We start from the raw sequence: 25523 nt of genomic DNA, 5'->3' as shown, positions 1-25523 counted from the left end.
TGTGCTGTCTGTGTATGATAACCCCTGGTGGTAGTGCTGGTCCTGCTCTTGTTAAGCGCTGAGAGGACAGCTGCTCAGTGTCTGCCATAGTCACACACTCTTATCACATCCTGTGTGTGTGTGTGTGTAAGCTGTGTGTAATCCCCTCTGACAAACTCTCAAAGGATTTTTAGGGGGCAATGAGGGGAAACACTGTGGACCATATGTGGACCAGCACTAGTTTAACACTCCACCTCTCTCCTTCTCCATCTTCATCCCTTGTCTCCCTCCTCCCTGTTGCTTGGTTTCACACTCTGGTGTGTGTGTTGAGCTGCGCACAGACTCTGTTGGCCTGCCCTTGTGTGTGTGTTTTCTTTTTTACCTGCTGGAACACTTTCATAGGAAATATACTTTTACTGTTATTATTTTTAATTAATGGATAAAATGTCCAAAAATACAAAAAAAAATGTCCCTTACAATTTCTGAGTTGTCCCAGGTGTCTTTTAATGTCTCGACCAACAGTCCAAAAAGGTATTCAGTTCACAATGATATATAACAGATAAAAGTTTACTTGACGATTGACTTCTTTTGTTTTGGATGTTTTGCTTTAGTCCATCAGTCTTTCAGGAGCATTTCAAACATCTGAAGCTAAAGTCTAGTTTTAGTCCCAAAAAGTTTCCATCGTTCATTTATACATCTTCTCTGAGTTTCCTGTGCCTGCATTTGCTTTTAAAAGGGTTCTCCACCTATTTATCATCACACAACGACACTGTTGGAAATCAGTGCAACAGAACAAGTATTGTCATCCTCTTACTCCCCTCTTTATTCCTTCTCAAAACATGGTTCCTACATTACCCATAGTGCAACTTGGCTGCCAACAGATGAGTGATAGTTCGGGGTTTGTTATGCTAATAGTAGCTAATGTAAATAAAATAATAAATAAAGCTGAACTAATTAATGTGGCTCTTCCCAGTTATCCATCCCTCCATCCCTCTTCTCCTCCCTACAGTTCAGTCGATCCTCTTACAGGCTGATTAGTGAGGATTTACAGCTAAATATTCCTGCCTTCCTCCATAACGAGCTCAGCGCCTCTCCATTTTATGTGTTTCTTTTTACTGCTTTGGGGGACTTGATGTCCCATTCCTCCATCTTTCCTCATCTGTTACCTTTCCTTATTCTTATTTTTTATTCTCTGCTGATCTTTTCTTCCTTCATTTAATCTTTTCTCCATTCATTCGTTCGTTTCTCCTATTTCTTCTTCTATTCTCCATGTTTTTCCTCCATGAAGGAAAAGCAACAGGAGTTACAGAGCTCAACAATAAACAGACTTTATCCTGAAATCTCTTCCTCCTCTCTGTGACTTATTACGTTGGCTTCTCTGTTTCTTTACCTCTGTCTCCCACTAGTGAATAATCAGCCTCCCCCCTCTCTTTCTCTCACTATCCATCCATCCATCTGCCCTCCCCTCTTCTTTAAGCTGACCCTAAGTTCTGTATTTCTTCATTTTATCCCTCCTTCCACCTTTTTTCCTAATGACTGATTTATTCCCTTCTCTTCCATCTTCCTCCCTCCTCCCCACCCTCTCTTCTTTCATCCGCTCTTCTCCTCCCTCCCTCTCTGTCTGACTCCCTGCCTGCTAATTAGTCCAGGAGCAGAGATGAAGCTGGTAGAGATTTTCTGCTAAATATTTAGGCTGGAGACTGGAACCATTATATTACAACCAGTAGTACAAGTACTCAGATCCCTTTGCTTAGGAAAAGTAGTACCACAGTCTAAAATTACCCTAATACTAATAACAGTCCTGAATAATAAGATTACTTAAGTATTACTTATATGATGCATATGATACTTGAAAGCAAGTGTCAAATGCAGTGGAATAAAAATTATGATATTCATATGTATTAATTATTTACAATAACATCCTATAAAATGGAAGCACTCAAGTAAATTAGTACCTCCAAACTGTACCTAAAGTACACACATGAGATGACAAATTGTCCCAGAGGTCAAATAAACAAACATCAGTGGATTTTTGAAGATTTGAAGATTTAAAAATTTAACTGAGAGGAAATGTGGAAAGAAGAGGAGCCAAGATATCTAACCTGATTACTGTTTGTCGTAAAGTGTCTGTGTGTGCATGTGTACCTCAGTGCAGTGTCGGGGTGCGCGTCCATGTGTGCATCCAGCTCCAGTCTGGAGCTGCAGGTCTTGAAGCAGATTGGACAGGGTAGCAGCTCCTCCTCTGCTCCACGAACTGCTGCTGAAGATTCTTCTGAGGCTGCGTCCTCCAGCACCTGAAAACACACCCACAAATTAACATACAAAAGACCACACTGACATCGCTAAAAGATGAGCGACTCCCAGTCACCACAGCTTCATTAACAAAACCACGCAAAGCTGATCACATTCAGGAATGTGTTGTCAGTGTGTTTCCACCTTCTTGCTGGGAGGCTCCTCTCCGTTCTCCTCCTCCTGCCTCCTCTTGACAGACGGACGGCGGCGTTTGGTGGGGGAGGGGGGGCTGACGGGAAGCAAACCGCTGGCCGGGTCCTTTTCATGAATCTTCATATGTCTGAAAAAGATCAGTGGTCAGAGGTTATTTCAACTACAAACAGCTTCTAAGCAGGTAAAATATCAACCATGAAGGTGAGTTTAACTTGAACTCTGCAGTCTTTTCAAGTTTTTTGTCAGTGTGTTTTTTCAGGTGGGAATGACACAGAAAACACCTGAAATTGTCTCAGCAGTCCAACAATGATTTTGGGAGTCTGCGGTGACACTGACATTTTAGTCTAGAAAGAATGTCGTAATGTCTAAAGTTTGTCATACTGTTCTTCAGGAGGTAAAAATGCAAGGATTTGTGAGCAAAAAGGAAGGGATTGTGGGAGTGTAAGAACTGAGAGAAGTGAGGTCACAACAGGAAGTTTTCTCTCTCATCAATGATGGAGAACGTCTATTTGTTTATGGATGGAGGAAGCAAAGAAAAACTCGAATTGTTTCTGGTATGAAGGTTAAATTAAGGAAGAAAAGTGAATATGCAAAAAAACAAACAAACCAAAAAAATTAAATCATGTCCATAAAAAAAAAAAATACTGAAAATGACATTGAGAAAGACAACTGATTTCAACAGCTGACTCGGTTGTTTGTTTCATTTTGCTGTCCACTCTCTTTAAGTATATATTCTTGTTTAATAGCTTTTTGTGATTTTTTCATAAAAAACAGATAAGAACAAAAGAAGGGCAAAAAAAATGATGGAGGAGGTGTTCCTCCAAGAGTGTTCCTCTTTCTCCTCATAGTCACTTTCTCCTTCAAATGTGTCGTCAACAGTTAGATGCTGTTGCTGTGTGTGTGTGTGTGTGTGAGCGTGCGTGTGTCTGCTTTATACTTTTAAATGTTCTGATGTGGGTTTTTGTGAGAGTGTGTGTTTTAAGTGTTATTAGAGGCGTGAGAAAGCGTGCAGGCTGTGTTTAGCTATTTTAATGTGTGTGTGTGTGTGTAAAGGTCATCCAGCAAGCTAGCACGTGGTGGTAGTGAAGGTGTCGTTTTACATGAGTTCAAATAGGAGAGGACATGAAAAAAGAAAGGAAAAGTAAAGGAGACAAAAATGGGAACTGAAAGAAAAGAAAATGAAGAGAAAAACAGAGGAAGAAAAGAGAGGAGAGGCAGTAGAGGAAACATGGAAATGAAATGAAGACATAAGTAGACAAGGAGACAAGAAGAGAGAGAAGAAAAGGTGCGAGAAGAGCAACAGAAGAGGAAAAGAGAACGAGAAGAAGGAAAAGAAAGAAAGAAGATGAAAAGAAAGGAGGGCGATAAGGAGACCAGAGGAGCAAAAGGGTAGGACAGGAAAGAAAATAAGACAACAGGGTAGGTTGTGAGGACACAACGGAGGAGAGAGGAGAGAAGCAAGAGGAGAGGAAACAAGGAGAAAAAAGAAGGGAAACAATGAAAGGAAACAGTAAAGTAGACAAGAAGATGAAAGGAAAGGAGGGAAATTAAAGAAGAGAAAAAAAGATTAGGGAAAAGGAAAAGAAGGGAGAGAAGAGACCAGGAGGGTAGACAAAGAAAGGACATTAAAGGAAGAAACACGAATGAGGAGAGAAGAGGAGAAAGAAAAGATACAGGAGGTGAGGGAACAGGAGAGGAGGTGGTGGGATTGGATTTTATCTTCTATTAATAGGACCCAACAGGCAGCAAGCTGGACGCCCATAAGAGGTCCTGACAGAGTGACCGAGTCAGCAGATCTGGGGCCTCGAGATAAATTTAGACCAAAACACATCAGTTCATCACATTTACATGCTTACCAACATTTACTTAAGTATATTGTATGTAATGGCAGTACTAGCCACAGCAGTACTACCAGTGCTTATAGTAGTAGGAGTAGTATTAGTGATATTTAGGGTTGGGAAAAATTTAATTTATTGAATTACCTGCATTTTTAATTTCTTAAAGCAATAGTAGTACAGGCAGCAGTAATATTGTTAGTAGGAACTGTTGCAGCGATTGTAACAGTACTAAAAATGGAGCAGTACTGGCTGTAGTTACAGTTGTTCTGTAATTCTACTACTAACTGCACTGACAGTGTAATACTTGTAACAGTAGTAGTATTTTCATTTTCCTACTCCAATTTCTACTCTCAGAAGGGAAAAAAACCAAGAAAGAAAGACTAGAGGGAGGGAAGGAGAAATGTTTGACTGTAAAAGAAGGACACTTTCCCTCAGAGGAAGTGAGGATGAAGGTAAGGAAGGATGGAAAGAAGGAAGGAAAGAGGAGTCGAGGTCGTGGCAACGATGAGCTGAACTTTCTCAGACAGAAACACAGAGCAGCTCCTCTGTTCTTCTCCTCCTCTCCTCTCTGCTCAAACATGCAGCAGCCTCTCAGCAGCCAATCACAGCTCAGCTCACCGCTGCCAGCCCATAATAGGCTAATGGGATGCCTTGCCATGGCGACCAGGCCCAACGGCCTCACAACAGAGCAGACAGGGGGCTGAGAGTGGACGACTCATGTGATGCCGCTCTCTGGTTCTCTCCATGTGTGCTTCATTTTTCTTCCTCTTTCTGATTTTGTCTCATGAAAACCGAGAAGTTTTCAAACTCTGTTTAACGGTTGCCAATAGCTGATGATGTTTTCTCGAATAACTTTTAGCAAAACTTAGCAGGCATAAATTGTCATCTTTAGACTTACAAGACCTGGAAAACATGAACTAAAACAGATCTGTAAAATACTAATAATCTCCAAAAACATTTTGTAGAAAGAATGATGTCATTTGGTATTAGAGGCAATCAAATACTGATTATTATCAACTTTATTCTCCATATGTGTTCAATTGTATGCCTGTACACGATACATTTTTACTTGAACTGTTGTGACTTTTTATCTTTTTAGTATCTATCTATCTTTCATGTTACTCTAGAAATGAACTGAGATTAATTTCTCTTTATTCTCCTGATTTGTGCCAAGACCCATCATTTCCATGAAACATTTCACAAAAAAAAACTTAAAAGTATTACTGAATTACTTTATGTCCAAATTTCAATCTGCACACTTTTAATAATCTTTTTACAATAGCCTTTAATCACAACTGGACATTTTAGTATAACACTGAGTGCTTTAACAAAAACAAAACAGACGCACTTAATAGTTTATACTTTAAAGTTTAGTCGAGTAGGGCTGACTGTTTACAAACCAGCTGCAGATAGTTTGGTGCTGAAATATGAAAATCAATAATGCGAAGAGGACTTTTTAACACTCAAATATCAATATCGGTATCTGGTTTAAAATCTGGATTACAAACTGGGCAACTGGTCTGACATGCTCAGAGAGATCTGATATTTAGTGCTGAGCCACGGACAACTGGACAGAAGTCTGGGAACGTTGGCTATCAAAGCATATCGGCCCAAATGGTAGACCTGTCAGTGTCAAAATTTACATGCTGCATACACAAGTATATGGTTTTTATATTATATGTGAGCATGAATGATGTCTACAAAACTAGGGCCATTTCAGGGATGCTCTGCTGCAAAATGCACCGATTTTATTTTCTGCCTGCCTACCATCGGTCTCCTGTTTTTATACTAGATGTCTCTAAATTTAATTGGCAACAAAGCATTTCAAATTTTGCCAAACCAGACAAGGAATTCATGACACATGATGGTCGATATCCTCAGTTTTCCCTCCTGCTTTCCATCCATCGCCCACATCCAACTCTCATCTCTTTCCTTCTTTTTGTTTCTCTCAGCCTGTCTTCCCCTCCCTCCCACACTCCCTCCATCTTCCTTTCTGTCCGTTTGAAGACAGCTGAGTTGGAAAATCTTGAGTTTCACATTTCAAAGGATGCTCTGCTTCAAAATGGATTCCTCCACTCTTTCTCTCCCTCCTCCCTCTGCTTCTCTTTTCCACTCTCCATCCACACAGGCCTCCTCTTTATTTTCCTACAGCAGCATGTGAAATGAGGCCTCGCGGAGAGAGCAGCTCAGCAAGGCCTCATTTCTTCCTTCGCTTTCAGTGTTCTCTCTAGTTTGCATTGTAAATTAGCACAAAATAAAATTTAAAAAAAAGTTGCAGGCTCTATGTTCTCTGTTCAATTCTTTTTTGTTTGGTTTTATAATTCTTGCAGGATTCTGCGAAAATGACGCAACCATTTTCCAGGGTGCGTTGATGGAAGTCAGCATCCAGATCGCTGGCATGCTGCAGGAGGCCATGTTATTCCCTCAGTGTGAATTCAGCTCATCTTTCAGCAGAGAGAGAGAGAGAGAGATGGGAGTGACGCTCCTGTAGAGACTCACAGAACCAGATCGACAACTTTCTGTTGGAGTTGATAACTGCATCAGGTGAGAACAGGACGTGAAGCTGCAACACAGGAACCTGTTCTTGATTGTCAAACTCTCCGGATTCATGAAGCCAACTAATTTCTTATCAAACCTTTTATCTCACCTCTTTCTTATTAGTAAAGAATCACGTGAATCTGCAGCTCCCCTCAGCTTTACAGAGCTTTTGGGTGAGTTTCAGCTTGCAACTGTATTCACAACTTTAATCTGCTGAAAACACGTTTTAATTATCTATAATATATTTAGTTAGTCTCAAACTGTATCTGACAATTACAGCCCCTTTAAGTAGCGTTGTTAATGTCTTTATTTGACACTGTGAACGTTGAAGCAAAAGTTTTCCATTCAGTTCTTGCTAACCACCTCTTTGAAAGACGTTACCAGCAGGAAACAGGAGTTCTCCCTGCCAAACCCCAGAAAACTATGAGCACAAAAATAAATACAAGGAAAAAATAATTGAGAAAATTGCTGTGACATGTAACAGATTTCTCTCTCTGTCTGCCTGTTTGTGTCTGTCTCTCAGCCTACAGTCATTCCTTCCTGCCCACACCTCCTCATACCATCACCGTGACAGAGAATGAAGAGGGTGAGGAAACACAAAACATTTGTATTTTGCCCCAACTGCATGCAACTTGAAACATGAAGCATTTTACTGCAGATCATTACAGCCCGCCATTTGCCGCTGTGTTTTAAACGCGTAGACGTTTCCACCACACTGTGCATCCATTCATTAAAGAAGGAAGAAATGAAAGTATCAGCAAGCTCTTGAAAGAAGTTACAGCATCATTATGAGGTACTGCAGTTTTCTACAAAGCTCACACCAACAGTCTGCTAATTTCATTCACCATACAAGAATGAGTTTGATGGAGATAAAACTTCAAACCTTAATAAGTAGGTTATTAAAAAAAACAAACAAACAAAAAAAAACTTCACGACTGACTTTCTTTTCAAACAAAAGCTGGCAGATTAAGAAATTTACCAAAAATGTTTTTCTCCTCTGACACACTGGAAGATTTCTGACTTTCTGAGATGTAGTGAAACTAAAACTACAAAACTCTGCCACAGATCAGCTCAACATCAGTAGTTATATTAAAATAAAATGGCAATCTGTGTGTGTTTAAGATTTTGAAATGATGAAATGTTCCTAGGAGGATAATGGTGTGACGGTTTCCCAAAACAAAAAAAAAGAAGGAAAAACAAACAAAACAAAAAGAGCTACATATTTTAAAATGTAGCTTCACAATATAACAGACATGCACATACTGCTGCAGAGACCGTTGAGGCTGATGGTGGAGGCTGGACTTTACTGATAAATGACTGGGCGTTGTACTGTGTGTGTGTGTGTGTGTGTGTGTGAGAGAGAGAGAGATGTGGATGGGGATGGATGGATTAAAGCAGTCTTCCCACTTCCTGTGTAACCCCCCACCACACACACACACACACATATACACACACTCTGGACCAGTTTGGGCTTTGCGCTCCCATCATGGTTGACTGGGGACTGGGTTAAACGCTAACTTCCTCTGCCTGAGGTTACATGGTGTGTTTGTGTGTGTGTGTGTTCAGTAGGTACACACTGATCTGCAGCCAGCCTGTACACAGTAAGATTATGCTTCACTTTTTTATTTTTTAATTTATATTTTGTTGCACTTTATTGACTCATGGTCCAATCTGTACTGTTTACAGAAGGTCAGAGGTCCACGGTCAGTTTGAAAATAACTTTCTCTCAGTTGTTGTTTACTTAATGTGCACAATTTAAGAAAAAAAGCTTCCTCCTCCTTCAAAACTTCAGCCAGAATCAGACACAGAAGGCTGAATAAAAGCCAATGCATGTGTGTGCGTGTGTGCGTGTGTACCTGTGCATATTGCCGTTGGTGGTGAACGTCTGTCCACAGATGGAACATTTGTAGGGTCTCTCTCCGCTGTGCACCAGCATGTGTCTGTCCAGCGACGAGGCCGAGCTCAGGCACTTCCCACAGATGCTACAGGAGTGGTCCGTCGCTCCGGTGTCTGCGTTGTGCTGCAGAGAGGATGGTGTACACACCAACTTACTATACTATGCTATACTTACAATACTACTGCTACCACGTCAATAATAACACCTCACATTTACTGAACAGATTTTTGTACTTAATTTACTTAATGCTGTCATTCTGTTTCAACATCTGATTGCCCTGTTGTTCTTCCTGGTGTTTTTATTCTTCTGTGGTTATGTTTGTTTTGTTACTGCGATAATGTCAAGTTATTCTCCTTATTGACTTGATGTTGTAATAGTAACCGTATATTAAATGATTACCTGTCTGATATGCATGGTCAGCTGGTGTTGTGTTTGACAGTTTTTGTCACACAGCGGACAGATAAAAGCTGAGCTGTCGTCTTTGGTGTCCTGGGGAAGCAAAACAGATACCCACGGATTAATTAAAATTAATGTAAAAACCAGCATGAGTTAAAAAAATAAAAAACATCAGGAACAAGTAAACTGAGTGACAATGCCTCTGTTACTCTGGATAATCCACAACACAGTCATCAGCATTTTTTGAAAGGAGTATTTCTTCAGTAAAAATAAATTCCAGTGAAAACTGTTGGACATTACTGAGTAACAGATGAACATGTTGGTTTGGGTCTTTTCAAGGGATTTGTTGATCATGAGAAAAATGCAGATCAACACAGGACTTCCTCGTTAAGGTTTCACAGGACTCATGATCAGACTCTGCTTGACCTGATTTCAGTCGAACTCTGATGCATCAAATCGTACTTAAAACCACCTGCAGACCTGCAGGGCCGTGAGACGCCACCCTGCTGCTCATTAACTCACACACAGGATACAACACACAAACACGCACACTGTACAACACACACACATGCTTGTTGGTCTGCAGTGGGCATGTTGGGAAAACAATCTCTGTGAATGAGTGAAAACACACACACACACACACGTCCGCTCATACAGCCAGGGAAGCAGAACTTCCCTTTTCCTGTTTTAACCAAAGGAAGTGATGATTTGACATGGAATTCCACAGTGCATGATGGGAAAGGAGAAAAGTACCACAATGATGAGGCGAAATGAAGAGAGGAGAGGAAACAAGGAGAGGAGATGATGGGATGAGCAGAAACAAGGAGCGGAACAAGGAGAAGAGAGTGGAGGCAGGGCGAGGAGAGGAGGAAGGAGAGCAGAGGGTCAGATTAGAGGGAAAATGACGCACTTCGGGGAGTTCAAGGCGACATTACACATCTTTTACCGCACAGACTGGGGTCAGGATTCTAAAGTGAGTTTAGGGAGAACTCAGTAACTCAAAAAGCAGATTTAACGTTAAGTTACTGTAAGTAAACATTTCATCTGCAGCTTTGACTCATTTACTGAAGCTTTTCTGTTTGCTGTAAACACAGGAAGTGATGCAGCGTCTCATGTGTATGTTTGTTTGGAATAACCAGAGGAAGAAGAAGTGGTAGGAATGAGCAGTGACTGAACCAACGAGCACAAGAACGCCACCTGTGTGTGTGTGTGTGTGTGTGCATATATACCTGGTTGCGTCGTGCGTTGCGGCTGGGCGGGGCTCTCATGGCTGCCGTAAGCGACTTGCTGGGGGAGGGGCTTGACGCAGAGAAGAAGAAGGTGTCAGTCATCATCATGACAACATCAATTTACTTAAACACACACACACACACACATTAACCTTACTGTTGCTTTATTTGCACACTTTTTCAGAATGCGTTGCTTTGTTCATAAGCAGCAAATGAAGAACTAACAACATTTAGACTGACAAAACTTTATTTCAAAGTTTCAAAAGTTTCCAAAGTACCAAATTTTTCAGGCTGAATTCTGGGGAAACTTTCTGTCAATGTTTAACATTATTTGGTGTAAACAGCATTTGTTTCGATGTTCGGTTGAGATTTGTGGATTTATTTTGATTTTTTTTGTGAAAAAAAAAAGACTGATTGTCAGAAAAAGCAGACATATCTGCCAAAAAACTGATGATTTTAGAAAATGGAGGACACTGATGCCAAGTATTTGTGGCTTGTATTAAATAAATAAATACAGTAGTAACAGTGTGTATTCACCTTGGGGAGGGCCCAGCAGAGGAGTTCGCTGAGGTGACTCCACTCCCTGCTTCTCCTTCTCCTCCGCCATTGATGGTTCCTGCTGCTGACATTACTGCTGACATCATGGCATTAATGGAGGACAGGTCTCCTCCTCCTCCACCTCCTCCTCCTCTGTCTCCGTTCTGTAGATTCTCTCCTTCGCTCGCTGCCTCTTCCATTACTCCATTGATCGCTACGTCAGGAAATTTGAGGACATATCGGAGGCTGCAGTTACGATAGTTTTTCTCATGCTAAAAATTCTTTCAAAATTTGAATGAAGTATTGATTTTACCTTTGAGATTATTGGGCGTTTTCTCCTCTGTTAGCTCCGCCTCCTCCTCATTTATCTCTTCTCGCTGTTCCTCTGTGGAGTTGTCCATGACTGCTGAAACATGCACAAACAACACAATATTTAAAATACAAGTGCACAACTAAGGATTTTCAGCGTATTGAATTTTTAGAGTGCGTGGGTCAAACATGTTACGATCATCATTGAATAACTTCAGCCTCGCTTGATTCACCAAGCAAGACTTTATGTCCTTGAAATCAATTTAGAACCTTGCAATTTGCATTTGGGTGGTAAGAGAAATAAGAAGAATTAACAAATTTTAAAAGTTCTGAAATTTTGAAGGTTTTGAAATGCGTGTCCTACCACGTGCTTCTGTATGGCCAACTGAGGACACATTAAACAGGCAGATTTTTCAGTGGAGGCTGCTGTGTGAAGGGTGAAGGCTGACTTAGAATAGCACAGGACCTCTGAATGTTGGCTGCTGGCTTGTATTAATTTCCCAGCCTGCTTGTAAATAGAGTATCTGATTTCATGGAGGAATATTCATATATTTTAAAGATCCATGCCTACAAATGACTTATCATAATGAAAGCTATAAAACTACAGATGAACAGAAACAGAAAACAAAAAGACACAAAGTTAAGAAAAACAAACAGGAAGTAGTTTGACAAAAAATAAGGCTCTTACTCATCACTTCGTAGAGCCTTAAATAAAGATCATTTCTGCAACTTTTTCAAAACAACATCCTTATAGCCGCTTCCCATTAGGCTTCTGATTTATTTTAACAGTACAAAATGAAAATGTGATGTGAGACAGCAGGTACGGCCATCGTGACCTTCGATCTATAAGAGAACGACAGAAGCTTGGCTAAGCACCGACTGGGCCAGAGGGGATGAAATGTAGACTTCACAATCCTCACACCTGTCCGGACACAGAGCCCAGAGACACAGAGGAGAGGAGGGGGAAATGCTCGAGTGTTTTGTTTTGTGTGACATAATCAGAGTGAGCGTTTTTGAGCAGAAAAGTTAAGAATTTCATGAAATGAGGCAATTTGGGACTGATGTGGGAAAAGACCAAGGATGATGGAGAGGGAGAGGAATGAAAAGAAAAAGGGGATTTTTGCAGAGAGGAGAGGAGAAGAAGAGAGCTAATTACTGTTTCCTGTTTGGCAGCCCCCACAGGAAGACGCTCTCCAGAGCTGGCCACTTCCTCCTCCAGCTCAGAGAAAGGCCTTATGTGTGTGTATGTGTGTGCGCTGCAGGGTGGGAGAGGGTGTCTAACATTCCACCTTCAAAGAGAAACTATGAGAAAGAAGAGCGAGGAGCACAGAACATCTGACGAGAGAGAAGCTCTGGCACAAAGGAAAGGCTGATGGAACTCGGGCGTAGACACAAGAACGGGAGAAGCTATGGCCATAAAGATGGAGGAAATGAAGATGAGCTTACTTAAATGCGAAACAAGTTAGAAACACAAAGCCCTGACAGTTCATACCAGAAATTTGTGAAAATAAAATACCTAAAACTATCAAATGTTACTAAAACTATGAACAAACTACAAACTTTTATTACAGGACTTTTTATTACAGAATCTTTCTTATTTTATTTCAGAACATGCAACTTAAAGCAAACAATATTCTGATAAAAATTTCCATTTTTCACATAGTATTTCTTTGCATGCCATATTCACAAATAAATCTATTTTAGAAAATTAATTTTGAATTTCTTTATATTCTTAATTATATCTAATTTAACAATTGAATCTTTATCACATTTTTTTGCTTGTGCCTTTCTATTGTCTGCTGAATCCTGCTTTCTCCACAGGGGTCCATAGAGCTTTATCATCTCACCTTTAAAAGTTTGTTTGTTGTTCAAAATCATGGTGGATCTTTACACTTTGAAATTAGACATGCAGGCGGATTTAGTTAAGATTAACAGCTGAATTTGTTTATTTATGTTAGTTGCAGTACAGAGTTACAGTTTTAATTTGGTTGAATAAAACAAGACAGAGAGGGAGACAGAGAGAGAGAGAAAAAAGAAGGATGAGGAGAGGATGAGTGGGGCTCTGCGAGTGACTGGTGACAACTGGCAGAATGTGTGCGTGTGCTTGTGTGTGTGTGTGTGTGTGTGTGTGTGTGTGTGTGTGTGTGTGTGTGTGTGTGTGCGTGCGCGCATTTGGTGTTTCCACTGACCTCTCCTTGTATCACTGCTCTTACATGACAAACTGTAACATGGCCATGGCAGGTGCACCGACACACACACACACACACACACACACACACACACACACATCTGAAACTTAGTCCTGTATTGTTTTTTACATTAGCATCATTCGTCTACAACACGCACCCAGAACACACACACACATTGTGACTGGCTGACGAAGTGCTCAGGCAGCACTTTTTACAGCCTGCCGAAACAAATGGCAACAGACGGCTGCAAGAGGAGGAGGGTAAAGGATGGAGATGAGGGGGAGACAAGGACAGAAAGAGGGGAGGTTAGCTGTGTTCAAAAGGATGTGTTGAAGGAAGGAAGAAGGTAAGAAGAAGGAACATGGATAGACTAAAATGTCAGAAAGTAAATGAAGAAAGAAAAATTCAATAACCAAATGAACCAAATTTCATGCCAATACATCCAATAATTGTTGATCAATTCAAAATAATCAATTGTTGTTGATACTTCATTCAAAAGCATGTAAGTCAGTCTCCAGGAAAAGGAAAAAGTCAGGAGATCACAAAAGTCAGTAGGGTTCATCCTCTGAGGACCCAAACAGAACCGAACGGTGCAGTCATGTAGCAATGCTGCTACTAAAAATGTATTTTAAAAGGGTTTCAATTACACAGGGCCTTTTTCTAGATGAACAACTATTAATGACACATTATGAGTGTGTGTGTGTGCATGAGTGTGTCTACACTGTGCTGCACATATACATGACTCTGGATAAATACACTGTGTGTGTGTGTGTGTGTGTGTGTGAGAAAGCTGATGTTACTACATCTGCTCCAAGCCATCATTCTCACACTAGCTTTGACACACACACACACACACACACACACACTCACACACACGCAGAGCACTGACATCCTGACATTCTTGCACATCCATGCAAAAGCAGAAAAAAAGGTCACCATGTGGTAGCCAGCAAGTAAATGGGTGTATCCGTGTGTGTGTGCATGTGAGATGGAAAAGTTGTCTCTCTGTGCCAAAGGGCTGCAAACAAAGATTGCTGCTCTAGTTATCCATCCCTGCCTCCTCTTTCGCTGTCTGTAACTTCACCACCACATCCCCTCCTCCTCCTCTCTGCCCCATTTTAAGTCTTTGTCTTGGTCAGCATGTCTAAAACATGTGAAGTCCCCAGTTAAAAAGCACCATAGAAGGAGTAATGGGCTGTCAGAGAACATGTACATCAGAAACATTATCACACTGGAGTGAATTGTGGAATTATTATGGAAAGATTTTTTGACTTTTCACAGCAGAAAAACACAAAACAGCATGAACAGGACCTGAGGGGGTTCTGGCACTGAAATACTTCCTACTGTTATTAGTCTCACTTGTGTTTATAAAAGCTAAATGTCAAAGGAAAGTAGGGAACTTTACAAGATCCTAAGCAATTTGCATTCAAGTTGTTCTTTGCAATTCACATTCAAGTGTGTGCCTTTTAAGCTTCACCTGCTGCAAAACAGATGTACTTCAGGGTATAATGCTGTAAAGCTCAAGTTAACAGGATAGTTAACAGTACCTTACTTGAGACGTTAGGTAGCACAGTAAAGAACATATCCAGCATTCGTGTCATTCATGAGTTACCATCACTAATCTGTAAATAGCCATGACATCAATAACCAAGGCCTTAAACAAACATGGCCACTTACCAATGAAGAAAAGAAAAGCTGTATTCAAATCTTTGAAGTACGTTTGAAGTCAGTCACTGCTAACATGACAGGAGTCAGAAGTACTGTTGCCATGGTTACCTGAAACTTAGAATGGTGTATAAACTGTAGACTGAAACTATGGTTGATGTATCCTATAAAATGATCTAACACCTACCTGCCAAATTAGAAATGACTAAAGCTAGTATGATTAGTTCTGTAAATATTTTAATCTATTTCCAATTGACTTTGACTGCTTAATCATTTTTATGCAAAAATCACCAAAATGTGCCGCATCCAGTTTATCAGATGTGAGCATGTGCTGATTCTCTTGGCTGTCTTAAAGTAATATTTAAAGTAAAGTAAATATTTTAAAGTAAATATTTCTGAGTTTTGCGTTAATGGTTGGACATACCATGACTATTAGGTTTTTGAAATTAGCTATCAGTAGTTTTTATTATTTTCTGACATTGCAGTGAAATTAAGAAAGACAGTAGGAATCTCTGTAGCATAAATAAGTTAAAAGTATGAATTTTTTTTCACCGATTGTGGCAACCTGTTTTTGGAAACGAAACATTACGGTTCTAAATTGCCCTGGCCTCAGCAGGATATGCTTTGGCAACATCGGCTAAGCACTTATCTGACCAGGGTGGGAAACACTTCACCCGCAACTTCCAGACAGATACTATCACACTCTCGACTCTACCAGATAGTTTGGCCGGTAGCTGAAGCAGTTTAGTTTCCCATTTCTTGCTCTCACTGAGATCAGTGATTTCACAACATAAACCTCCTGCTGTGTGTGGCACCTGTGAGAAGATGTAACCCAGTGACAGACAGCAGTTAGAGGATGGCGGGGGATGGATGGATAGAGAAGGGGATGAATGTGCAAGACTGAGGATGAGTTGAAAAGTGCAGTGTCACCTGAACCTTGTAAATCATCTCTTTTCCTGCTTCCTTTTCTGACATGACACTTGGGACATAAAACCGGTCACCACAAAGATATGTTTTAAATTTCTATCACTTAAATACTTAACAACTCAATTTAGTTTTTGAATCATAAATGAATAAAAGTACTAATAAATGAACAAAACACTTTCTGTTTAAACAACCAAAAATCTTCAATATGATATGATGAGCAAAATAGTATAAGCTTGTACTCTGCTAGCTAGTTGGTTTCTTTTTAGCCCAATGTTAGCAGTTAGTATTTATAGATAGATTTGAGTTTATATGCTTTCTTCACAGGCTAGCTATCAAGTAAGATTCAGTGCATCTAATGGTAGGTATATTTGTCCCAGAGGATATAGGAAATACGGTTGAATATTATACATTTTTCAGTTTAGCACTTTCTGCTATTAAATCATCAACAACAGCATAAGCTATTAAGCTTGCGATCACCATTTACTTATTACAGAAAAACCTGATTCACTAAATTATAATTTTAAATCAAACACCCCAAGATATGACACTTTAACTTTAACAACCAATATTACTGGGACCACTGCAGAAAATTGCAGACGAGCATTTAATATCAAGCATTTTAAATTTTAGAGGCTACTGCTACTTCCTGCAAGATGTTTCAGCCACATACTAGATTTTGACTTAAGTCTTCTTGCTTAATAATTACAAAAATGCTATATTTTCCATTCAGCCTGAGTAGCTGGCTAGCATCATTTACAACCCAACAAGGCAGAGAGCCAGAGGCAAACTGACAAAACTGACACCTGCTGTAGAAAGCAAACAGCCCCGCAGGACTCTGTCTCATCCTCAGCTCTCTCCTCTTTCTGCTTATAACTCTTCCTCTTTTTATCTAACCTTTGCTATTTATATTTATATCATTTTCTTTTTGTGAGGTGGGATATTTGTATGTGTGTCGTCCCAGGTGTCAGCTAACAGTCTGTGTTTAGCAGCAGAGACACGAGGTGAGGGATGGAGGGATGCATGGGGGAAAGGGGAGTGGGGGGAGGACAAGATCCAGTGACCATATGTTGGCTATTTATTACCTCCTAACTGTCGCTCTCTCTCAATCAGCCCATCTATCTCTCTAGTTATCTTTTTCATAATGGCTTCACACACATACAGACATGCAGTACAATCCTTCAAAGAGACACAGAGAAAATCAGATAGCAGCCAATATTTTTTAAAACATACATCCACTCTTTATCAGCCTATATTCAACCAGTGCTGGGTGAGTCCCTTAGTATCCAGTTTGAACTGCAACAGCATGTGCAATTAAATAAATATAAAACATAAAACAGGACCACATGAATATGTGAAGTCTTTTAGAAATACAATAGCCTACTGCTAGCATTTAAGGAAAATACGTTTTCTTGGACTGACATACTGATGCTGGCAACTGAAGCTAAGCTAACAGGTTATACAGATACTAATAGTGTTAATCTCAACATTTCTTGTGCTCAACTAGGTAGAATTACATTGAAATTTATTTTATTTTATTTTTAATTTGAAGCTATTTATGGTAAGTTATGTTAGCAATCTTGCAGCACAAACAAGAGAGTGTATGCTGAATAGCTAGTTAATGCTAAATATATTGGCCTACACTGCTATTGTTAAATGGCAGTAAGCTAAATAAGTTAGCAAACTAGATAGGAGCCCCATTTACAATTTTGTTTGCTTATAAGGCTTAACTGATTTATGCCCAATCTTGGCATTTTTTTAATGATACTGATTAAAAAACACTAAAACAAAACAAAACAAAGGAGACTAAGTGAAGCTGCTTATTCTAACAGTAGGTTAGCATATCTGTACCACTGACATACTGCCAAACAGTGCCACATTAATATAAAGCAATTTTCACTAAGCATTCTAACTGTGTACCATCACAAAGAAATACTGTTGCTAGCATCTGAAGCTAATTAGATTACATTAGCTATGTTTGCTCTTTGATAGAGCACTGATACTCACAGCTGAAGCTAATTAGCTTAAGTCAGCTGGATCAACTTTTCAGCTGCAGCAGTTTCATCTAATTACTTTTCGTTCATAAAATGGCATCTTGGGAATGGGGACATCTTAACAGTAGCCTTCAGTGTAAAATGGTGTCAATGGGATTGGGTGCAGAACACAGCACTTGATGCTCAATAACCTCCAAGGTCCCCATGCCTAAAATCACTCACACAACAGGCACACACACATATGCAAAAAAAAGGCTACAAGAAATGGATCTTCTTTCCTGCAAGTGAACACTTAAATTTGTTAATAATCTAACTGATGCTGGTATTTATACCCAAAACACAAGTCTGAAGAAACTAAAAGAATCTCTCTCTGTCTCTCTTTGTCTGTGTCTTGACCACAACAGGAAGCTCACACTCACGGGAGTCACAAGAGAGAGCTCTGCTGCTTCCCCATGTGCAAGTGTGTTCAGTGTGAGAGAGATTGATGTGCCTTCTCTCTCTCTCTCTCTCTCTCTCTCATTGACCCACACCCCGCCCCCCTCCCACACCACCATCTAACACTCAGCTGCCATTACCCATCCTCCACTGCTCTGCACTCCTGACATCCCTCGTTCCTCCACTCCCCTTGCAACAGTACTTTGCCCAAACTTGTTAACACACACACACAAACACACACATCAAACTACACAACGAAATCCTAAAGACAGATACAACATTTCTCCTTCATGCTACAAGGCCAAAAGTAAGTGGACACCTGAATATTAAAGCCAAGCTGATTTTAGAATCTGGCTGCAGAGTCTTAGTGAGGTTCAACACTGTCCAATGAGTCACCTGGCTTCTTCCACACCAAACTTTGTGCTGGTGGGACTGTTATGATTAAACAGGAAAGGAACAAAATGTTAATGCAACGTTGGAAGAACACTCGTGTCTAAAACAGCACAAAGATGTAGTTGAATAAGTAGGCCGCCTGATCAATAAATAACTTTTACCTTAAATTCCGTAGGAGAATTTTGCCCATATATATATATATGTGTGTGTGTGTGTGTGTGTGTGTGTGTGCAACCTGTAATGTAATCATCAGATATCATTTTAAATCTGGTTTTTAGGCCAGCACAATCAATTTGCAATAATTTACAAATAATTTAGTAATTAATAAAAAAAAGTGCAACTACACTGCATCATATTATTACTCTAAACTTCACGATTTTTTACCACAATTTCCAAGAGGCCAAGGTGACATCTTCAAACACCGTGTTCTGTCTGACAAACAATCCAAAATCCAAGGAGATTCAATTTATAATAACAAAGTTAATAATAAAAAAGCATAAATAGAAAAGCAGCAAATGCACATACTGGGCAAGCTTGAACTGAAGGATTTTTGGCCTTTTTTTATCTTTTGCTTACCAGTAGTTAATAGTCAAAATAGTTTCTTTCTCCTGTCAATCACAATTAAAGTGCAGAGGTGTCCACATACATTTGACCACATTGTGTATTTCCTTTCTCCTTCTCCATTTTTTTTTGCAAAACTTAGAACTAAAAGTTATTTAGGTTAACTTTCTGCACCGTGCATGTGTGCAACCTCGACCCTCCTCAGGCTCATCCTCTCTCCTCCTTCTCGTCTTTCCCCTCCTCCTCCTCTTCTTCCTCCTCCCTTCTCCCTCTTGCATCATCTTGTCTTTCAAGCTCTTCCTTGCTTGGTGTGTGTATTTTCCACCTTCCAGTTTGGTTACAGATTGACTGTGTGTGTGTGTGTGTGTGTGTGTGTGGGGGGGGGGGGGGGGGGGGGGGGTGGGGGGGGGGGGGGGGGCGGTGTGTGTGTGCACAGACACACAGTGGAGTTTAGACCCAACGTGATAAAGCGTTGAGATAGCATCGACGGTGTGTCAGCTCGACTGTACGGCATACCAGAGCCAGGAGGCAGAGGGGGAGGGGAGTGGCTCAGCCAACCACTGAACAGTCTTACTGTGGAAAATGTCTTCCAACTCTCAGCCAATCAGGATGCAGATTCCTCCACTTGCTCTGTCTCTCTCAGATGAACACACACACATTCATATGTAATAATGACAATGCGGATTGTCCCTTCTCATCTCTAATTAGATTATACTTGTACAAATGAATTAATATATTTGTCAATAAATGTTACTTTATAAGCCAAAATTAAAAAATAATATATATATATATATATATTGTATTACTTCTTTATCCCATTTGCATGCATGACTATTTAGGATTTATTTCTCATCTAAAAAAACAAAGTAAAGAAGTACTTACGTACTATTTTCTTCTAGTGTTTTTTAATAAATATTAGTTCTGTTAATACAATAATTCAATATTCTTCTTAGAATGTGCTTAATTTGGGATTACTACTATATATATACTATAGTCAGTTGACAGATAAAAAATGAACAATAACAATAAACACTATTGTCTTTCACTTCATATGCTCAACATTGCACACAGTATTTTTTTTAATTGTTCGCATGATCCAACCCAAAATCAACATCAATTTGTTTCACTTTAAGGACAGCACGAAGGCTTTAAATAGACCAAGAGTATTCAGTTGGTCGCACTGTGAGTCAGTCCTACACACTGGACTTTTCAGCATCGTTTGTGCTTGTCCAAACCAACAGAACCAGAACACACAAAAATACAAAAAGTTTCCTAGGATACCAACTCTGTCTGATGGCTTCTGGGGGAAAATACATATAAAATGATGCGCAAGAGGAGCACTGGTATCAAACTGGTACAGAATTAGTATGCAACTCAAGAATTAATTCCATCTAAGGGGAAATTTAAGGCAAAAATCATGATCTTGATCATGAAGATGATAAACTGATTAAAAAACAATATGAATGGGAAGATAAACAACACAGCACAGAGCACATGGTGCACAAAACTCACTCAAAGCTCACACAAGATAGACTAAAGACATCTACGTATATTCAAAAATACACTTCATCCAGATACTGTTCTTTCAGACTTCTACTTCATGGATGCTGAATGCCTTACTGAACCACTGCTTAGCCCTACAGCTACAAATGCAAACTTAAATTAATAAAGATTAAGTTGCTCCAAACACAAAACATTAACTTTGACAAGAGGGAGAGCTGAGGAAATCCCAAAACTAAAGACAAAAATCAGTAAAATGGCCAAACTGAACCAGGAAGCAGGCATGTGAAGCAATAAGATGGAGCCATGCTAACAGTCGCAGTAATGAAACAAACAGACAACATGAACACTGAGTCTGCAGTCATGCGTTTAAAGAGCAAGTTGCTTTTTCATATCATCAAACATCTTTCACATCATCTTCATTGTAATCAGCTGATATAAGTGACTGATGTGCTGACATGTGGTCACATGACAAGGAAGCAGCAAGGAAGCAGCAGGTGATGCAGCGCTTGCAGGTGCGTGTGCTTGCGATTTCTGATCACAGACAGACTTTTTTGAAGTGGTTGGTAAACGGCGGAGATGCTCAGGAGTGAAATGGGTCAAAGGATGGTGACGGAGGGATGACAGCCATGCTGCTGATGGACGACAAAAAATGAGGAAGAACTAAAGTGGATGGCGTGGGACAATATATCAGAAGCGAGGGATGAAAGACAGATATAAACAGATAGATAAATATAAAGGAGCACAGCAGGCAGAGCGCTGAGGTGTTTCTGCTGTGTTTGGCAGCCGGCAGGATGAATGGATGAGTGGATGGAGGGATAAATGAAAGGAGGGAGGAGCATATTTACCCGTCCTTTTCGTAAAGCAACGTTCGCTTGCGTCTCGGGGCGGGGAGGGGGGGGCGGGGTTTGTTGTGTGTGTGTCTGCAACCACTGCTCACACTGCAGGGGGAGAGCACAGAGACAAAGTCAGTGACATACACATCTATCCACAACAAAACACACAAACACACAGTGAATGCACACAATTTACTGTAGTATACGGAACTGCAAATAATGATTATTTTCATTAATCGTTTTTTTACAGTGCCCAATGTGACATCCTCCCTAAAGGTCTTGTTTTGTCTGCAACCCAAAGATATTCCATTTACTGTCATAGAGGACTGAGTAAAACAGAAAATATTAACATTTAAAAGCTGAAATCAGAGATAGGTCTCTTTCAAAACAACTGATCAAATAACAAAATACTTGTTGCTTAATACTTAATACCTGATACCTAATGAACTGAGCACTTGTTGCAGCCCTAGTTTACAATGTACACGAGTACAAAGTCTGCAGTGATGACAGAAGCACATCATATCAAGCATCTACAGCACAGTTATCTACAGAGCATGAGTAGACAGTCCACGTTTTATATAAAGTCTTGGAGGTTGAACAATGGGGTTCTACTGAAGTAAATGACATGCATTAACAGTAAAATGTAGTCTGAGAAAGTTGTCCACATTACTCAAAAAAACAGCTGTTTTCTATTGACAGACACAAACCTTTAATTATTGTGTACTGTAGCCATTAATGATTGTCAGAGCCGTGCATAAAAGGAGTGTTTCCTGCTTAAAAAGTTGCAAAAGGAAGGGAACATGTGCAGCTGGGTGAGGTGCAATATATGGCAGGGTGTATTGGAAATCCTCTGTGACCGTACATTAATTGCTAATAGTATTTAGAGCAGAGGCAATGTGGCAACATCTTAAAAAGCTGCAGACGGATGATATCTAGTCTGTCGTATTAGACTACTACCACTTTTTCATTTTTTGTCACAAATGAAACCTCTAGAAAATGGTTCACATGGACTCAACACACATAATATATCCACACATTAGTGCACACACGCAAAGTGAATCCCTTTTTTTTTTAAGTACAGAGGTCAATGGGTAGTGTGTGTGTGCGTGTGTGTGTGTGTGTGTGTGTGTGTGTGTGTGTGTCCCACTGTTCCTGTGCTGATACAATCACCCCTGTCAGATAACAGTCAGTGCAAAAACACAGACTGAACTGTGGAGACGCCACGCAGGCCCAGAATGACTAACTGCATCATGGGTAACACGGATATACCGCTTATCTGCAGTATGTGGGATGTCAGATAACAAGGAATGAAAAAGAGATACTTGGCATCTACTGAATGTGGGCCATCGGAAAAAGTCAAAACAGGTATCTCAAATTTAAGCTTTTGTTTAGATGTATTTATGGCATCTAAAAATTGTGTTTTAGTTATGAGATTTCAGGTGGAAGTAGTGACATAGCAGATATTTATGAATGAGATCCTGACCCAGGGGAGTCAATGCAGGAAATCTGGGGTAAAAAAAATATGAAAGAAAGAAAGATAGAAAAAATGATTTAAGTCAGCTGATGCTCATCACACAGGTTAAAAAAAAAAAAAGCACATGACACTTCATACAGAAAGTTTAATGTTTAAGAATTAGGTACCTGCTGTGGCAATAACACAACTATTTAAAAAAAAGAAGAAAAAACAAAGGTGATGTCCAGTGTAAACAGAGGCTTAGTAGAGCTAAAGACGGCGTGAAGCTCCTGATGGAGACAGGATGAGCACGACACAGGAGCGGGGGCTGAGCATCAATGCAGCACAAAGACGATAATCTGCTACTGTTAGACAGGCCAAACTGAGGTAAGGGGAGGAGGGATGGAAGGAGTGAGGAAAATCTGCTGGGGGAGAGAAATAATAAAAGATGATGGATGGATGGATGAGGAGATGCAACAGGCTGCAAAGCTTACAGTGGAAGTATTTATGGATGAAGGGATGATAGAGGGATGATGGATGGATGAGGAGGAAAGAGGGGGAAGGAGACAGAGAGAAAGATTAAGAGCTTAGAGGTTTGGTAAGACTAATTAGGAGGGAACTGAGGATGGCCAGAGAGGAGAGAGATGAAGAGAACAAGAAATAGATGGAAGAAGAGGAAAGAAAATGTCTACAGCCACATAGCCAGTTTACAAATTACATCTCAGATGCCTAACAGCCACTAATTAAACTTAAATTAACTGGATACCTTAAATCAAACAGTTATTAACAGGATGATTCAACATCCAAAGAACTTTAATAAAAATCAGCTTCACATGTCCTGTCCTGAATCCTGAGCTTAAGGAACAGGTTTTGTAGCTGCTGTTGACGTGTTGTCGTCAGTGTTAATGGGCCGAGTATTGTTGGCGATAGAAGAGGTGTAAGCTGATACAGGGAGGTGCCACAGCTCACATATAAACCAGGGTTTATCACCACGTTCTCCCTCCACCACATAAAGCTCCCGCTAAGCCAGCAGTTAATGAGCTAGCCCCGCTAACTCACTTTAGCTTTGTTCTGCTACAGACACGGCCTGCTCCATCGTTTCTAAACTTACAGCACAGCTTAAAGCTGATAAAAAGTGCTGCTAATGTCCTGATTGTGTCTTTAACTGACGAGGAGTGTGTCATCATTACTTCTGTCATGACAGGACCTCGACTTTGAGGAAGTTTTGATGACTCATGCTAGCATTTTTAAAATCTGCTTCTTAGCATCAAGACACATGATGCGAGTGCCTCAGTGCCTTTGGACTATAGGGCTCTGACAACAACTATGACAGCAATCCTGCAGTCATGTGTTGCCTACCGCAGGGCTGAGTTATGACAGTTATTACTGTCATCATTGCAATATTTTTTTGTTGGGCCAGTTACATGTTATTCCACTGAGCAATGTGTCTGAGAGCTGAGCTGCAACACATATGCACAGTCAGGAACACAGCCTCTCATTGGTTGACAGAAAAACCAAGGCATCATGGGATTAACAGTGAACAGCTAGGGTTGGATTTATCATTATGGGTTTGTTTTTTGTTTGCTGTTGTTTTTAACCTCTTTGATTTTAAGCTGAAAAAGATTAAATCTGCACTTTCAAGCTTCAAAACACTGTACATGGACACTGAATCTTACAGATCAAAATAAGTACCTAACAAAAACTGATGTGCAGTACTTCTATGTGCAGCCTCCAACTTCAAAATGTCTCCTGAGTTAAGTAGTCCTTTTAAACCATGATTTACTACTAACTTACAAAGCCATGAAACATTAACCTGCCGTGGTGTTAGTGTGTGCTGGTTAGTGTCCATTACAATGTAACTGGGTTGACTGGGAATGAGCAGGAGGAATGACAATGCAAAACCTGAAAGAAGTTTGTGGAGGAAAAGATGCTTCCAACTGTGAAAGCGGGCCAGTGGCCATTAGAGGGCCTGTTAACACACTCTGACAGTAAAAATAACTTGCAGAGCAGGATGAGGAATGTGTGTGTGTGTGTGTGTGTGTGTGTGTGTGTGTGTGTGTGTGTGTGTGTGTGTGAAGAATGCTGCTCTGCTTTTGGTTGACAGGCACGAACAAGTGTAGAGAGCCTGGAGGAGAAGAAGAAGCGGGAGGAGAGGAATCAAGAGGAGAGGAGAGGAGACAAGGGGATGAGGGGAGACAAGGAGACAGGCTTGAGCAAAGAAGGACACATGAACAGGAGCATAGGCGAAAAGGCTTGTTTCTGCTGAAGTGGTGTTACAGGAATGTTGTTTCCAGCTATGACTTGTCACAAAAAGGTACATTTAAATACAGATCTGACATTCCTGTCAAGCTGAAATAATTAATTGTTTAATGATTAGATGATTGACAGATAAACAGGTGGCAACT

The 25523-nt window shown here is 40.2% G+C and overlaps 1 protein-coding gene and 1 long non-coding RNA gene across 7 annotated transcripts in view; one reads left to right on the top strand and one right to left on the bottom strand.

The window, feature by feature from the left end:
- Positions 1-25523, bottom strand: part of rreb1a (ras responsive element binding protein 1a) — a 59598-nt gene that overhangs the window by 9843 nt on the left and 24232 nt on the right. Inside the window, exons 2-9 of one of the 6 annotated variants that reach the window (XM_046372175.1) lie at positions 21678-21770; positions 11173-11265; positions 10860-11073; positions 10323-10392; positions 9097-9186; positions 8657-8820; positions 2416-2551; positions 2125-2273 (exon numbers count right to left, since the gene is read on the bottom strand). In XM_046372175.1, coding sequence (XP_046228131.1) covers positions 2125-2273; positions 2416-2551; positions 8657-8820; positions 9097-9186; positions 10323-10392; positions 10860-11073; positions 11173-11260 — 911 coding nt within the window. In that variant the 5' untranslated portion in view covers positions 11261-11265; positions 21678-21770. Of the gene's footprint in view, positions 1-2124; positions 2274-2415; positions 2552-8656; positions 8821-9096; positions 9187-10322; positions 10393-10859; positions 11074-11172; positions 11266-15034; positions 15470-21677; positions 21771-25523 lie in introns of those variants that run through there. The other 5 variants (XM_046372176.1, XM_046372177.1, XM_046372178.1 and 2 more) reach the window with 5 other exon arrangements.
- LOC124050016 lies at positions 6529-8664 on the top strand. Its single transcript, XR_006841526.1, has 3 exons — positions 6529-6806; positions 6924-6973; positions 7324-8664. It is a non-coding gene; the product is annotated as an uncharacterized LOC124050016 (long non-coding RNA).

The sequence above is a fragment of the Scatophagus argus genome, chromosome 18 (assembly GCF_020382885.2).
Source record: "Scatophagus argus isolate fScaArg1 chromosome 18, fScaArg1.pri, whole genome shotgun sequence".
Taxonomy (NCBI): domain Eukaryota; kingdom Metazoa; phylum Chordata; class Actinopteri; family Scatophagidae; genus Scatophagus; species Scatophagus argus.
The sequence above is the reverse complement of the archived record's forward strand: the minus strand, read 5'-3'. Positions and strand labels throughout refer to the sequence as shown.